At 43.0% G+C, this 15,225-nt stretch overlaps 1 protein-coding gene and 1 pseudogene across 2 annotated transcripts in view; one reads left to right on the forward strand and one right to left on the reverse strand.

Moving 5' to 3' along the window:
- The window catches only part of Edem2 (ER degradation enhancer, mannosidase alpha-like 2), a 28,084-nt gene extending 13,122 nt beyond the window's left edge, over window positions 1-14,962 (reverse strand). The window contains exons 1-5 of the mRNA XM_013010693.1: window positions 14,780-14,962; window positions 14,453-14,563; window positions 12,499-12,538; window positions 8,109-8,214; window positions 1,569-1,732 (exon numbers count right to left, since the gene is read on the reverse strand). Coding sequence (XP_012866147.1) covers window positions 1,569-1,732; window positions 8,109-8,214; window positions 12,499-12,538; window positions 14,453-14,563; window positions 14,780-14,886 — 528 coding nt within the window. The 5' untranslated portion in view covers window positions 14,887-14,962. The remainder of the gene's footprint in view (window positions 1-1,568; window positions 1,733-8,108; window positions 8,215-12,498; window positions 12,539-14,452; window positions 14,564-14,779) is intronic.
- LOC105981437 lies at window positions 2,074-2,612 on the forward strand (annotated as a pseudogene). Its single transcript, XR_001174822.1, has one exon. The product of XR_001174822.1 is annotated as a 60S ribosomal protein L21 pseudogene (transcript).
- Window positions 14,963-15,225: the final 263 nt, after the last annotated feature.

The raw sequence follows: 15,225 nt of genomic DNA on the forward strand, positions 1-15,225 counted from the left end.
TCAAGTGGTAGGGCGCTAGCCTTAAGCTGAAGAGCTGAGGGACAGTGCTCAGGCCCAGAGTTCAGGCCCCATGACCGACAAAAAAAAAAAAAAAAAAAAGAAAAGGAATAACAGGGTGCCAATGGCTCATGCCTGTAATGCTAATTACTCAGGAGACTGATATCTGAGGGTCAGGGTTTGAAGCTAGCCCAGGCAGGAAAAGTCTGTGAGATTCTTACCTCCAGGTAACTATCAAAAAGCTGGCAATAGAGCTATGGCAGAAAGTGGTTGAGTGCTAGCCTTGAGCAAGCAAAAAAAAAAACCTCCAAAAACTCAGGGACAGTGCCCAGGTCCTGAGTTCAAACCCCAGTACCCACGTATACACACACACACACACACACACAAAAGGAACAAGTCCTCCTTTACTTGCAAGGGAGATGCACAGGTGCTTGCTTTATAATTATGCAAACATATATTTGGATATATTTATAAACATATATTATAAATATATTCCTTTATAAATATATTCCATTATAAATATATTCCTCCATGCAGAAAAAATTAAGTGACAAAAAAGATATAAAACTTGAAGCAGAAACAAAGCAGTTTCCTCTAGGGGTGAATCACACAGGACATGATGTTTTCTAGGAGACCCCAGGCCAAGAGAAATGGGCTGTGAATGAGGCCTGAACCTAATTCACCCGAAAGCCTTGGCTGGCCCAAGGATGAGAGGCGAATGCTGCATGCTAGGGGTAAATAAGTGAGATGGCCAAGGAGCTAGTGGAAAGCACACTGTGACGTGTTTGGGTGTGAGCACCTCAGACCTCTTCCACACCCTGAATGGAACACAGTGTCTAGCTGACACTTCAGAGCTCAGCGCTGACTGTCTCTGGACCAAAACACTGAGGCTTGGCCTGCTGCCCTGGACACAGCTTAGCCATAAAATAGATTCCACTCTGCACAAGTGCCTGTGAAAAGCACTTTCTCCTGTCTGACCTCATGTTAGCCCTCGTACGGCGGGTTTTTTTGTTTTTTGTTTTCAAAAAACCCATCATGGGATGGAGGCAGGAATTATGGTAGAGGAAGGGAAAATGAACCATGGAAGGAAGAGTGGCTTATTCAAGATAAAGGGTGGCAGAGAAGAGTCTAGAACCCATAGCTCCTAATGCTCAGACCAAGGCTCTTTCCTGGGACCATTATTCCAGCAGCATGTGGGCGTGGAAGGTTGAAAAGCACTCATTCAAACTAAAGGCAAGAACCATGTACCCACCAGATTGGACCTCAATCCATGCCTGTCAATAGTAATGAAATTATCTTGCCCAGCCTGGCCCATACCTTAGAAGGCCCTGAAATTGTTCAGGACTCTCCTGATTTCCATGGTAGCTGGATGGAATACACAGTAGAAGGTAGGAACACAGAGTATTTGTGTAAAATATACCAAGAAAGGTCTAGAGGCAGGCTTAATGGTAGAGCAACTCACTAGCAAGTACAAAGCCCTGAATTCAAACCCGTAAGAAAAAAAAGCCAAGAAATAATAGAAATAATTCAGCATTGTTAATCTCATATTCACCAAGGGAAACAAGATTTACTGGATTTCCTGTTTCCCCCATCTCTGTGTGGTTTTTACCTGGGAGGAGTTTTCGGGCTGCTTCCTCAGCCATCCTCAGGAGAGGTCCAGAGCAGGGCCATCCAGCCTCTACTTCTACTCCAGCCTTCTTTGATAGCAGATGAGCAGACAGGAGTCCTCCTACCACTGCAGGTAACATAAAGTACAACTGTCATTATTCCAAGGACCAGTCTTTCCCTTGTACACAGTAAACCTTAGCATTCCCCTGGGATGGCTCAGGGGCTAGAGCCACCCAGACAGAGGTATCCTCTGGCCCCACATATTTATACAGTTGAAGTTCACAAAGTTGGTCATAAAGTGGGTCATAAAAATTTGACCATCGGGGCTGGGATGTAGCTCAGTGGCAAAACGCTTGCCTAGCAAGCGCAACGTCCTGGGTTCGATCCCCAGTACCAAAAAAGAAAAGACAAAAAAAATACAGTTAAAAAAAAAACCCAAACAAAAAAATTTGACCATCGGACTTTTTTTTTGGCAGGAACCGCCATCTTCCAGTAATTTGCCAAAATGACGAGCACAAAGGGGAAGAGGAGAGGTACTCGATACATGTTCTCTAGGCCCTTCTGGAAACATGGAGTTGTTCCTTTGGCCACATACATGAGAATCTACAAGAAGGGTGATACTGTAGACATCAAGGGAATGGGTACTGTTCAAAAAGGAATGCCCCACAAATGTTATCATGGCAAAACTGAAAGTCTATAATGTTACCCAGCATGCTGTTGGCATTATTGTGAACAAGCAAGTTAAGGGCAAGATGCTTGCCAAGAGGATTAATGTGCAAATTGAGCATATTAAACACTAGAAGAGCTGAGATAGCTTCCTGAAACGAGTGAAAGAAAATGACCAGAAAAAGAAGGAAGCCAAAGAGAAAGGAACTTGGGTTCAACTGAAGTGTCAGCCTGTTCCACCCAGAGAAGCACATTGTGTGAGAACCAACGGAAAGGAGCCTGAGCTATTGGAACCTATAAATTCATGGCCTAAGAGAGGTTACCAAATGAAAGATTGCTGAACTATAAAAATGACCTTGAAAAAAAAAAAAACTTGACCATCGATGGGCTGGGAAGTGGCTCAGTGGTAGAGTGCTTGCCTTGCATGCATGAGGCCCTGGGTTCGATTCCTCAGCATCACATAAGCAGAAAAAGCCAGAAGTGGTGCTGTGGCTCAAGTTGTAGAGCGTTGGCCTTGAGCTGAAGAGCTGAGGGACAGCGCCCAGGCCCAGAGTTCAGGCCCCACAACCGACAATTAAAAAAAAGAAATTTGACCATTGAAAAAGATGGCTGCCTTCTGAACTCTCTATTGTGGGCCAAGTACAAGGTACTGTTAGCCCTTCTGTAGAAAAAGATATAATCACCCATCTAGTGGGTGGCAGGACTAGGTCTCTCTGATTATAAAGCTCCTGTTCATTACACTCTGCCACTCTAGTTCCCAATGATGTATCATAACTGGTGGAGTGAGGTAGTGGGGGAGATGAGAAAATGCAGTGATTATCTGGTAACTAACAGTAAATAGGTTCTTAGTACTCTATTTGGGTTGGTTATGCAACATTTAGGACTCATAAAAAGACACAAAGGTTCTGTGTCTGGAAATATGGTTAACTAGATACTAGAAATGGCCGGCTAACTAAAAATAACCGGTGACCTTCAGTTTCCCTTCTTCTGGCAGAGGAACAGAAACAAAGGCAGGACCCAGCCAACATGGGGAGTGGATAAAAGGTCCTTGCATCAAGTTGAGACCTGAAAGAATTCTATACTCTCTGTAAGGAGGAATTAAAAATAGACTCTGCACACTTCCTCTAAGGGTATGTACATAAGGAAAATTACATGCCTCAAATCTTAGTGTCCAAGAAAAAGGAAGGGAAACAAACAAACAAAATAAAACTTCCACGGGGCTGGGAAGGTGGCTCAGTGGTAGAGCGCTTGCCTTGCATACATGAGGCCCTGGGTTCAATTCCCCAGAACCACATAAGCAAAAAGAAAAAAAGGCAGAAGTAGCGCTGTGGCTCAAGTGGTAGAGCGCTAGCCTTGAGCTGAAGAGCTGAGGGACAGCGCCCAAGCCCAGAGTTCAGGCCCCCCCAAAAATAAATAAATAAATAAAACTTCCCTAAGAATTAGTAACTACAAAAAATTTTAAAAAAAGAATTAGTAACTACAACTGGTAACTCACAACATTTTATAGTTTTAATTCATACTAATTGGATAGTCTAAAAAACTTCAAACCTTTAGCATACAGTGGGATTTGATACTTCAAGGCATATGCAGCAATCAATAAAAATGTGTATCTGGGAGAATTTTAATTCATGCAACACAGTCCTCAGAAAGAAATCACACAAATAAAGTCTGGGAAAAGAACTGCCTCTGAACCAACACACTGAGTAAAGCTACTGAATGAAATTTTAAAAATTTACTCAAAGAGGACTGGAAAGGTGGCTCAGTGGTAGAGTAAAATATACCAAGAAAGGTATGAGGCCCTGGGTTCAATTCCTCAGCACCACATAAGCAGAAAAAGCTGGCACTGTGGCTAAAGTGGTAGAGTACTAGCCTTGAACTGATTAGCTGAGGGACAGCACCCAGGCCCAGAGTGAGTTTCGGCCCCACGCCCCCCCCCCACACCCCTACCTCCAAGGGTACAAGGAAACAAAGCATTTTAAGTAAACAAAAGAACAACATGTCAATGTTTCAAATACTACAATTATCAGGCACAGAATACAGGCCCAGAGTGAGTTTCGGCCCCACGACACACACACACACACACACACACACACACACACACACACACACACACACACACACACACACACACACACACACACACACACACACACACCTCCAAGAGTACAAGGAAACAAAGCATTTTAAGTAAATAAAAGAACAACATGTCAATGTTTCAAACACACACATACACACACACACACACACCTCCAAGGGTACAAGGAAACAAAGCATTTTAAGTAAATAAAAGAACAACATGTCAATGTTTCAAATATTACAATTATCAGGCACAGAATAGAAAATAATTATGTGCAATATAACTAAAGAAATAGGGTAAGGAATGTGGCTTAGTGGTAGAGTTCAACCCCATGACTAACAAAAAAAGAAAGACTGGGCTGGGCGCCAGTAGCTCACGCCTGTAAGCCTAGCTACTTGGGAGGCTGAGATCTGAGGATCATGGTTCAAAGCCAGCTTGGGCAGGAAAGTCTGTGAGACTCTGATCTCCAATAAAACCACTAGAAAACTAGAAGTGGTGCTGTGGCTCAAGTGGTGTAGTGCTTGCCTCGAGCTGAAGAGCATAGGGACAGCGCCCAAGCCCAGTTCAAGCCCCACGACCAACTAAAAAAAAAAAAAGAGAGAGAGAGAGAGAAACTGAAATAAATTTGTCACAAAAATAATTTAAAAATTATAAAAAGACCAAAGAGAATCTCTAAAAATAAAAATATCATTGAAATTAAAAGTTGCATGATTATACTAGGGGCTGGTAACTCACAATTTATAATCCTAGCTACTCAGGAGGCTGAGATCTGAGGATGACAGTTCAAAGCCAGACAGGGAAGAAAAGTCGGTGAGACTTTTATTTCCAAAATAACCAGCAAAAAAAAGGCAGAAGTAGAGGTGTGGCTCAAGTGGTAGTGGTCTAGCTTTAAGCAAAAATGGTGAACAATAGCACAAAGTCCTGAGTTCAAACCCCAGTACCAAAACACACACACACACACACACACACACACACACACACACACACACGGTTCCATTAACAGCAGTTAAGACATAATTGAAGAGAAAATTAGTAGACTACTAGCCTTGAGCAAAAAAGCTCAGGGACAGTAGGTAAGGTATTTGGCTTAGTGGTAGAGTGCTTGGCTAGTATGCATGAAGCCTTGGGCTCAATTCTTCAGTACCACATAAGATAGAAAAAGCCAGAAGTGGCACTGTGGCTCAAGTGATAAAGCTCTAACCTTGAGCATAGAGAGGCTGAGGGACAGAGCCTGGGCCCTGCATTCAAAGCCCAGGACTGGCCAAAAAACAGCTCAGGAACAGCACCCAGACCTTGCCCCAGGACAAAAAGGACAAAATGTCCCTAAGATACAGAAAGGGACGTAGAGGATACAGTAAGAAGGAATGACAGCCAGTCACCGGTGGCTCACACCAGTAATTCTAGCTACTCAGGAGGCTGATATGTAAGGATCACAGTTCAAAGCCAGCCCAGGCAGGAAAGTCCATGAGACTCTTATCTCCAATAAACCACTAGAAAACCGGAAGTGGTGTTTCAGCTCAAATGGAAGAGTGCTAACCTTGAGCTGAAGAGCTGAGAGTCAGCGGCCAGGCCCAGAGTTCAAGCCCCAAGATGGACAAAAAAAAAAAAAAAGAAGAAGGTGTGACATACATCTAGTTGGAGCTCTTAGTTTGAATGTTCTCAAACCAAGAATCTAACAGCAATTCTCAGAACCAAGAATCCCAAGCAAGATAACAAAAAGAAATCTTCCTTTACAATTTTCTTCAATTTTTTTTTCATGTTAATCAAAGAATATATCTGTATAATTATATTTCTTTTCTTGGTGATACCAGGGTTTGAATTCAGCCTTCTTTTAGTTTTTCACCTAAATTCTTGTGCTTTTACCAAGGATGGCCTCAGATAATAATTCTTCTACTTCTGCCTCCTACTTCTGCCTAGCTGGGCTTACAGGCATGTACCATTACAGCCAGCTTCTTTTCTGTTTTAAACATTTAAGTATCATATAAGTTTCATTGCACATACAAGTTTCAAAGTACAATCCTGCCATGTAGAGGTTGTCAACTGATGAGTCTTCAAGATAGTTCAAAATAAGGGTGATGGTAGCCTCACAAGAAAGCCTGCTAAAACTGGGTATCGTGGTGCATGTCTGTATCCCAGCACTCAATAAGCTGAAGCAGGAGAATTGTGAGTTCCAAAACAGCACGAGCTGTTTAACAAAGTATTGTCTAAAAACAAAAAAGAAAACAAAAGCCTGACAAAAATATTGATCCTAGGATTCAACACAGAGATTCCAATTCCTTAAGTTTAGAGTAGATTCTATACACTCAACTTTAAAAAATATTCCCTAAGAAATGTACTCAAGATTACCTTACTCATGTAACTATAACCCCTCTGTACAGCATCTTTACAATAAAATTTAAAAAAATATTCCCATGTGGTTTTGATGAGTAGCCACATTTGGAAACAAATGCCTGAACTGTACTGCCTAGTACAATAATCACTAACTAAATATGGCAAGTTAAATTTAAATTCATTGAGGCTGTAGGCTCCAGCTGCAGTAGAGAAACTACAAACCCTCAGAACACTGCCCCCCCATGGTTAGTAGCCACTAACCAGGTAACACAGACATAAAACATATCCATCTTCACAGAAAGGTCTATTAGACAGATAATAAGAAGTACCAAGAAGGCAGGGATGTCTTCTTGTTCACAGCACCAAATACATGTTCTTTATGTGAATAAATGTGACGAATTTCTTTCTAGCCTTTTTGTTCTCTGCTCATTTTCATTTCTGAAACTGATGAGAGATCATGACCCCCCCCCCCCCCCCCCGCCCTCCAGGAAGTCACAGGTGCTCTGAGGCAATGTTTTTGGTGAATATCCTGGCAGGGTGAGTCCTGAAAATTCTATTTACCATTTCTTTGCTTTTTAATGTGTGTGTAAGTGTGAGTGTGAGCGCGCACGCATGCACATACACACACACATGCCCCAGTACTGGGGCTTGAACCTAGGGTCTTGTGCTCTTGATTGGCTTTTTTGCTCAAGGCTGGCACTCTACCACTTGAGCCACATCTCCACTTCCAGTATTTTGCTGGTTAACTGGCCATAAGAATCTCACAGTCTTAGCTGGGCACTGGTGGCTCACGCCTGTAATCCTAGCTACTCAGGAGGCTGAGATCTGAGGATCAAGGTTCAAAGCCAGACCAGGTAGGAAAGTCCATAAGACTCTTATCTCCAATAAACCACTAGAAAACCGGAAGTGGTGCTGTAGCTCAAGAGGTAAAGTGCTCGCCTTGAGCTGAAGAGCTGAGGGACAGCGCCCAGGCCCAGAGTTCAAGCCCCATGACCGACAAAAACAAAAACAAAATTAGCCAGGTGCTGGTGGCTCACGCCTGTAATCCTAGCTACTCAGGAGGCTGAGATCTGAGGATCTCGGTTCAAAGCCAGCCTGGGCAGGAGAGACTGTGAGACTCCTATCTCCAATAAACCACCAGAAAACCGGAAGTGGCTCTGTAGCTCAAGTGGTAGAGCGCTCGCCTTGAGCTGAAGAGCTGAGGGACAGCGTCCAGGCCCAGAGTTCAAAAAAAAAAAAATTAGAATCTCATAGTCTTTTCTGCACAGGCTGACTTTGAACTGGGATTCTTGGCCTTCAGGGTAGCAAGGATTACAGGTATGAGCCACCACCACCTAGTGCAATGTTTTTTTCTTTTCTTTCTTTTTTTTTTTTTTTTTAGACAATTACACGTTGTCTTCCTTCTAAAAGCCCCAGAAGGTAGCCTTACCTCTAATGTTGGTTTCAAATACAGAGGCATTCACATCGATATCAAAGTCCACATTGTCTTGGAGCACTTCAACCACTCTTTGGAATTCAGAGATATTCCCCAAAATCTGGAAAAAGAAGGAGACCTGACCAAGAGGCTCAGAAGAGGCTGGATTTAGAGGTGAGTTGCTATGCTAGTGGCCCTCACTCATTCAATTAATACCTCTAGTTTCTGTCCTAACAACAACAAAAAAAGCCTACCAAACTAGAGATCATCCAGAAACCCAATATCAAGCAATGGTTAAGTAAATTCCTAGGTATGTAGCCATTTCAATGGATCCAATATAGCCAACTGCCAATGGCTCACACAGGTAATCCCAGCTCCTCTGTAGGCTGAGATCTGAGGATTATGGTTCAAAGCCATACTGGGCAGGAAAATCTGTAAGACTCTTTATCTCTAATAAACTACCCAGAAAACCAGAAGTGATGCTGTGACTTAGATGGCAGAACACGAGCCTTGAGCACAAAGAGGCTCAGAGACAGCACCAAGCCCTGAGTTCAAGCCCCAGGACCAGAAACACACACATACACACACATATAACACAAAAACCTCAATGGATCCAATATAAGGAATAAAGACTCCAACATGAACTATTAGTTGGGCATTAGCAGTGGGTATCAGTGGTTTTTTAACCCTCTCTTGCATGTTCAAGCTTGTGGAGAACCTCACAGGTTGTTCCCAAGCTTCCATGGTGTGTATGGCCTCCTACCACAGAGGCTGACTATCCAGAGGCTCACCTTCTCAGACTCTTTTGTTATGTCCCCCAGTCAATTCTGACCCTTGTAAAGGCTGGGAAGTTGGCTCAGTGGTAGAGTGCTTGCCTTGCATGCATGAGGCCCTGGGTTCGATTCCTCAGCACCACATAAGCAGAAAATAAAAAGCCGGAAGTGGCGCTGTGGCACAAGTGGTAGAGAGCTAGACTTGAGCTGAAGAGCTGAGGGACAGCGCACAGGCCCAGAGTTCAGGACCCAAGACTGACAATAAATAAATAAACAAACAAACAAACATAGCTGACATTACTTTTATTCTGTCTCTGCCTTTTTGCTTTGGAAGCTGATCCTATTTCTAGAGCTGTGGCAACTATGTTCTACCATGAGGTATTAATCATGACAATGAAAGCCAATACACCAATGACAATAGGCTAGAATGCTACAAAGAGCCTACATCTCTGATGGCATTGTTCAGTCTTTAGAAATTAACTCATAACTTTTTTATCTGGGAAAATAAACTTCTGTTTAAACCATCTGTCAAGGGCTGGGAAGGTGGCTCAGTGGTAGAGTGCTTGCCTTGCATGCCTGAGGCCCTGGGTTTGATTCCTCAGCACCACATAAGAAAAAAGAAAAAAGCCGGAAGTGGCACTGTGGCTCAAGCGGTAGAGTGCTAGCCTTGAGCTGAAGAGCTGAGGGACAGCACCCAGGCCCAGAGTTCAGGCCCCACAACCGGACCCAAAAATAAACAAAATAAACAATAAACCATCTGTCAAATTAAATGTTGATACCTCTTCTTCTACATAAGCATCCCAATCTTCCACAGTCCCATCTGTGGTTTAGGAGAGACTGACTCCATGTCTCCAACTATAATATGGCACCTAACTTGGTCCAGCCATAGTACCAAGTGATTTGATTCAGGAATATGTGTGTGACCCAAGCCAAATCATTGAAGATTCATTCCCTGGAGTTAATGGGTTAAAGGTGGTTCTTTCCAGTGTAGTTTCCTAAGAGTGGGATATAAGCAGAATGCCTGTTGGCTACCCTGCCAGCCTATGAAGAGCTTGAAAACATAGCAGCAAAGTAAGCAGAGAAAGAGATGGAGAAAGAGATTCCTAAAGACATCTTTGTACATCTGGTTTTATCTAAGTCTAAGGCCAGCCTTTATCTGGATGTTTTAGTTATCTGATTCAGTAAATTTCCTTCTAAATCAGAATGAATTGGATCTCTGTTATTTATAATAAAAAATGTCCTGACTATCCCAGCAAGCAAAGTCCTCTTAAGATTTAGACACAACCTACCTTTCTGATCCTATCTCTTATAGTTCCTCTTCATCTAACCTCCCTTCATCTACTTCAGTAAAACTATACCCACAATTCTTCAACTTCCTGACTTTAGACCTTCTATCTCCTTCACCAGAAATCACTTCCTCTATGTCTTCCCTCTTCCAAATCTAACTTATCTTTGTTTAAATGTCACTTTCTCTAAAAAGCCTTTGATTCCTCTTTTATCTTCTTTCTTTAAATAAAAGGTCCCAATATATACAACTCTTAGGGCATTTAGTTCTTTCCAATTAAAATCTGCATGGACAGACACTCACTCTTGGCTACATTTCCCCCAGAGTGCCAGGCATAATTCATGAAGCAGTTACTCTACAAATGCTTATAGAATGATGACACCAATCTTTCTTCACATTACAGTCAATGATCTCAAGACAGAAATCTCATCATTTCCTGTCTTTTATGTAAGGAATTCCAGTGTCTTCCCTTGTTCTTGAAATAATCCTCAAAGTCCTTAACACAGGGAAAAGCTTGCATCATCTAGCTGCTATATGACCTCCAGCTTCACTTTACTTCCTGCATCCTTTACCACTCCCTAGCCACTCTGGCCTTCCTTCAATTCTCTGCACTTTCCAGGATGTCTTCTGCCCCAAGGCCTTTCTTTGCACCAGCTGTTCTCTGTGCTTAGAACACTCTTCCTCTCCCACTTTCCCCCTTGCTTCTCCTGTAGATCCCAAGTTCAATTGATCAGATTCTTTTACCCCACTCACAGATCTGTATTCCTTTCCCACAGAGCACTCCTCTTAGTTTGTAATTTTACATTCTTTAAGGTTTTTTTTTATTGTTCCTTGATTTTTATTGCTAACACCACAAACTCAGACAAGTAGATACCATGCCTATTCAAATTCATCACTGTAACTCTAGAGTTTAGAACTATGCTTGCTATACAATTGGCCCTCAACTGTTTGATGAATAGATAAGCACATAAAAATTAACATTAAGCAAAGTATAACCTATATTATATGTATGTATTATTGAAAATCTCATAAATGCTATCAATATGTAAGAGGAGAAGGAGTAGCCATGGTGTGTTGGTATGTGACTGCAATCCTAGCAGTCAGGAGACCAAGATTGGAGAATCAAGACTGTAAGGCTAGATCCAGGTACTGATGGCTCACTCCTATAATTCTAGCTACTCAGGAGGCTGAAGATCAAGGTTTGAAGTCAGCAGGGTCAGGAAAGTCTGTGAGGTTTTTACTTTCAATTAGCTAGCAGAAGCCAGACATGGAGCTGTGGTTCTAGTGATAGAGCACCAGCTGTGAGCAAAAAAGCTAATCAGGAACACAAGGCCCAGTATGGGTACCAAAAAAAAAAGAGTGTAAGGCCAGTCTGTACTGCATATGAAACTATGTCTCAAGGAGAAACAGAAAGGATGATAGAGGGGCTGGGAAAGTGGCTCAGTGGTAGAGTGCTTGCCTTGCATGCATGAGGCCTTGGGTTCGATTCCTCAGCACCACATAAGCAGAAAAAACTGGAAGTGGCACACGCTGTGGATCAAATGGTACAGCGCCAGCCTTGAGCTAAAGAGCTGAGGGACAGCACTCAGGCCCAGAGTTCAGGCCCCATGACCGACCAAAAAAAAGAAAAAAGAAAGAAAGGATAATAGAAATAATGAAACTGTGGAAAAGTTGTTAAAACCTTTCCTGTGGCCTTTTTAAGAAATTTAGAGACAGTATGGAGTCATAAAGAATTAAGTTCCAGTCTTACCATTGCTTTATAATAGCTCCATAACTTGCCCAAATCATTTTACCTCTTTCAAACATTCAACTTCCCAGTTGGAGGAAAGCATTAAAGTACTTACCTCATGAGGTTGAGAAAATATATATAAAGTGTTTAGAACAAGCCTTATACATGACAAAATAACTAGTTTCTGCTCTTTTTTTTTTTTTTTTTTGCCAGTCCTGGGGCTTGAACTCAGGGCCTGGGCACTGCCCCTGAGCTTCTTTTGCTCTAGGTTAGCACTCTACCACTTGAGCCACAGTGCCACTTCCAGCTTTTTCTGTTTACGTGGTACTGAGGAATCAAACCCAGGGCTTCATGCATGCTAAGTAAGCACTACCACTAAGCCACATTCTCAACCCTCTGCTATAACTTTACTATCATGAATATGGCTACTAGAATGTAAGCTTCAGAGCTAGGCGCTGGTGGTGCATGCCTATAATCCTAGCTACTCAGGAGGTTGAGGATTGAGGTTTGAGGCTAGGCCTAGAAGAAGAATTCACTTTTTACTTATAATTAAACTACCAAAAGAGGAAAGATACTAGTTAAGCAATGGAGAAGGGAAAGAATAGATGAGATACTTACCAGCAAGGTATCCAGAGCATCAATTAGAGTCAGAGAAAAGCTGTAAAAGGAAGAAAAAAACAGCAGATATATGACTGTTTAAACAGATTTCCCTTCCCCCAAAAAACTAAGTGAGATGCAATGATGAGTCTCCTTTGCTCAAGCTGCTTACAGTGACAATAAACTACAGGAAAAATCACTGGGATCATCTGACCCACTTAACACACATGGAAGGGTATGCCAATATACTTAAAATGTACTAAACATATTACCTGTATTGACATTCTTCTTTGCCATGGGGAGGCAGTATAAGATTATAGCTACAAGCACAGGCTTTTCAGCAGTTTTTTATCTAGGAATTTACCCCACAGTGTACATTGTTGTTTGAGATTGCTCATGGAAGTATTATTTGGAACAGCAAAAGTTTAGAAAGAATCTAATAATAGTCTACCAGTTGCAGTGATAGCCATGAAGTTATCAAAAAGATGGTTATAAGGAATTCTACGTACTACTGAAACATGATTTGATGATTTTCAAGTCATGTTATTAAATGGAAAACAGAAGAGACAGAATAGGCAGTATAGTGTGCTTTCATCTGCATTTCAAAAAGGGACATAGTGACAGAAAGCAGATTAGCAGTTGTTAGGACCAGTGATGATACACAGACTTACTATAAAGGAACACTTAAAATTTTTAGAGGCAAGAGGAGTCTATGTGTTGACTGTAACGGTTATTATACCTCAAAAGGTTATTTTACTATATGGAAATTAGTTGAAAAAGTTAATCTTCAAAAGATATACAATAGTTGGGCATAGTGGTACACACCTGTGATCCCAGCACCTGGAAGGCTGAGGCAGGGAGATCAAGAGTTAAGGCCAACCTAGGCTAGATAGTAAGACCTCCATCTCAATAAACAAGAGCAAATAAAAATACATACATACTATATAATAATTACATATTGAAAACATTCTTGCAAGGTGGAAGTGGAGATGAGGCTCAAGTGGCAGATAGCTAGCCTTGAGCAAAAATGTCAAGTGAGAACACAAGGTCCTGAGTTTGAGCCCAGGTACTAGCACCAATATACATATATGAAAGTAACAGTATTCTGAGGTATGAAATCTTTACCTCGTACTGTGTATGATTTTGTACTGCCCGAATTAGCCAGTTGTTTGAATTTACTTTTTCCCAGCTAAAAAGGGAAACCAGCACAAGTTGAGTTTACTTCCTTAGTTCTTAGCTTTGAAAGGAAAAGCCACCATTTGTAAATATGTGTAAAACAGGAATAGCTGCACTTGACTCCTAGGAGTCTTCGCTGAATGAGATGACATGGTGAAATGCTTAACACAGTGTTCAATGTCAACGTCAGCCAATTCTTAGCAAGGAGCAAGACATTATTTCAGTTCTCCTCGATTTTTATTCTAGTGGGAATAAGACAAGCCTGTAAATACATGAAAATAATAGTATCTGAAAAGTGCTACAAAGAAAACAGGTGACTTGTAAGCTTGATCTGAAGGAAAGGTGCTTGGGAGAGCTGATGCTAAGCAGGTAATGTAAAGCACTAAGAAATGAAATGAGACAATAAGATGGACACAATGGGCAAGAAATGTGTTTCAGTTACAGAGAACACCAACTACAAAGCTCTTAAATTCTGGGAGAGTAAGAACCACTCCTAGACCTGTTTATTAGCCTATAAAATGAGGGGCTCTTGGAGCCCTTTCACATACTCTATTTTAGTTGTACCCAAGTCCCCACAGCTGTTAACTGCTGAGGCTGGGCCCAGAGTTCTAGCATGCCAAGTGAAACCAGGACTTTTTGGCACTGCCAGAAGATGGGTACGTCCCGAGGGTACTAGTCTAAACTGAGAGAAGAGCAAGCCTGGGAACTTTCTGGAACCAGTGAGGCAACCAGGAAGCCACAAGCCTAGGACGGGACTGCCAAACCCCGGCCCGCCCCCTTGGCCCTCCGCTCGCTCTACCTGCCCCACGTGTCATGCCCGTCACAGGTGAGCGGCCTCAGCTCGTCGTAGGGAAAAGCATTTTCCAGGTAGCTGTCGTAGGCGTGGTAGAACATGGCCTTGACTCGCTCCCTGGTGCGAGGGGTGAGAAATAAGGCAAGGAGGTGAGGGCAGAACAGAAAACCCGGTGAGAGAAACGACCAGAAATTGGGCAGGAAGTGGGAATCAGCAGCTGATTTCTGCCCAGCACGTCCCGGTGGAGGTCCTGGGGTACAGAGACAGGGGAGGGACCCGGGGAGCGCTCCCCATTCCCCAGCTGTGTAAGGGCAGGAGCCTGGTCCCCTTCACCTGTAGTGGGCAGGGTCGGGCGCGGTGCCATCGGGGCCAGGAGCACCACGGGGCAGGGGCAGCAGCGCGCACAGGAGGCCAAGCGGGAGGAAGAGACGGAAAGGCATAGAGCTCGCGTCGGGTCAAGGCCGCCACCGCAGGGGCAGCCACCGCCACCCGCTCATTCTGGGAGCCGCTGCCGGTTCTTCCGGGGAAGAGCGCCACGACGCCTGCGCAATCTGAACCCCTCCACTTACTTCCGGACTACAATCTCCAGAATGCAATGCGAGGGGCGGGTCCTGAGCCAAGAGCTTCTCCGGGTGGTACCGCTTCCCAAGCGGAGATCCACGTGTCTGAAGTACAGTGGCTGCTGTGGCTACTGTTATTCATTAATGTTTAATTCCAGTTAGCATTTGTCGGGCACTTATCGGGTACAATAACTGTATGTAGCGCTGTAAAGGGACGTG

The sequence above is a fragment of the Dipodomys ordii genome, unplaced genomic scaffold (genome assembly GCF_000151885.1).
Source record: "Dipodomys ordii isolate 6190 unplaced genomic scaffold, Dord_2.0 Scaffold13, whole genome shotgun sequence".
In the NCBI taxonomy this organism is placed as follows: domain Eukaryota; kingdom Metazoa; phylum Chordata; class Mammalia; order Rodentia; family Heteromyidae; genus Dipodomys; species Dipodomys ordii.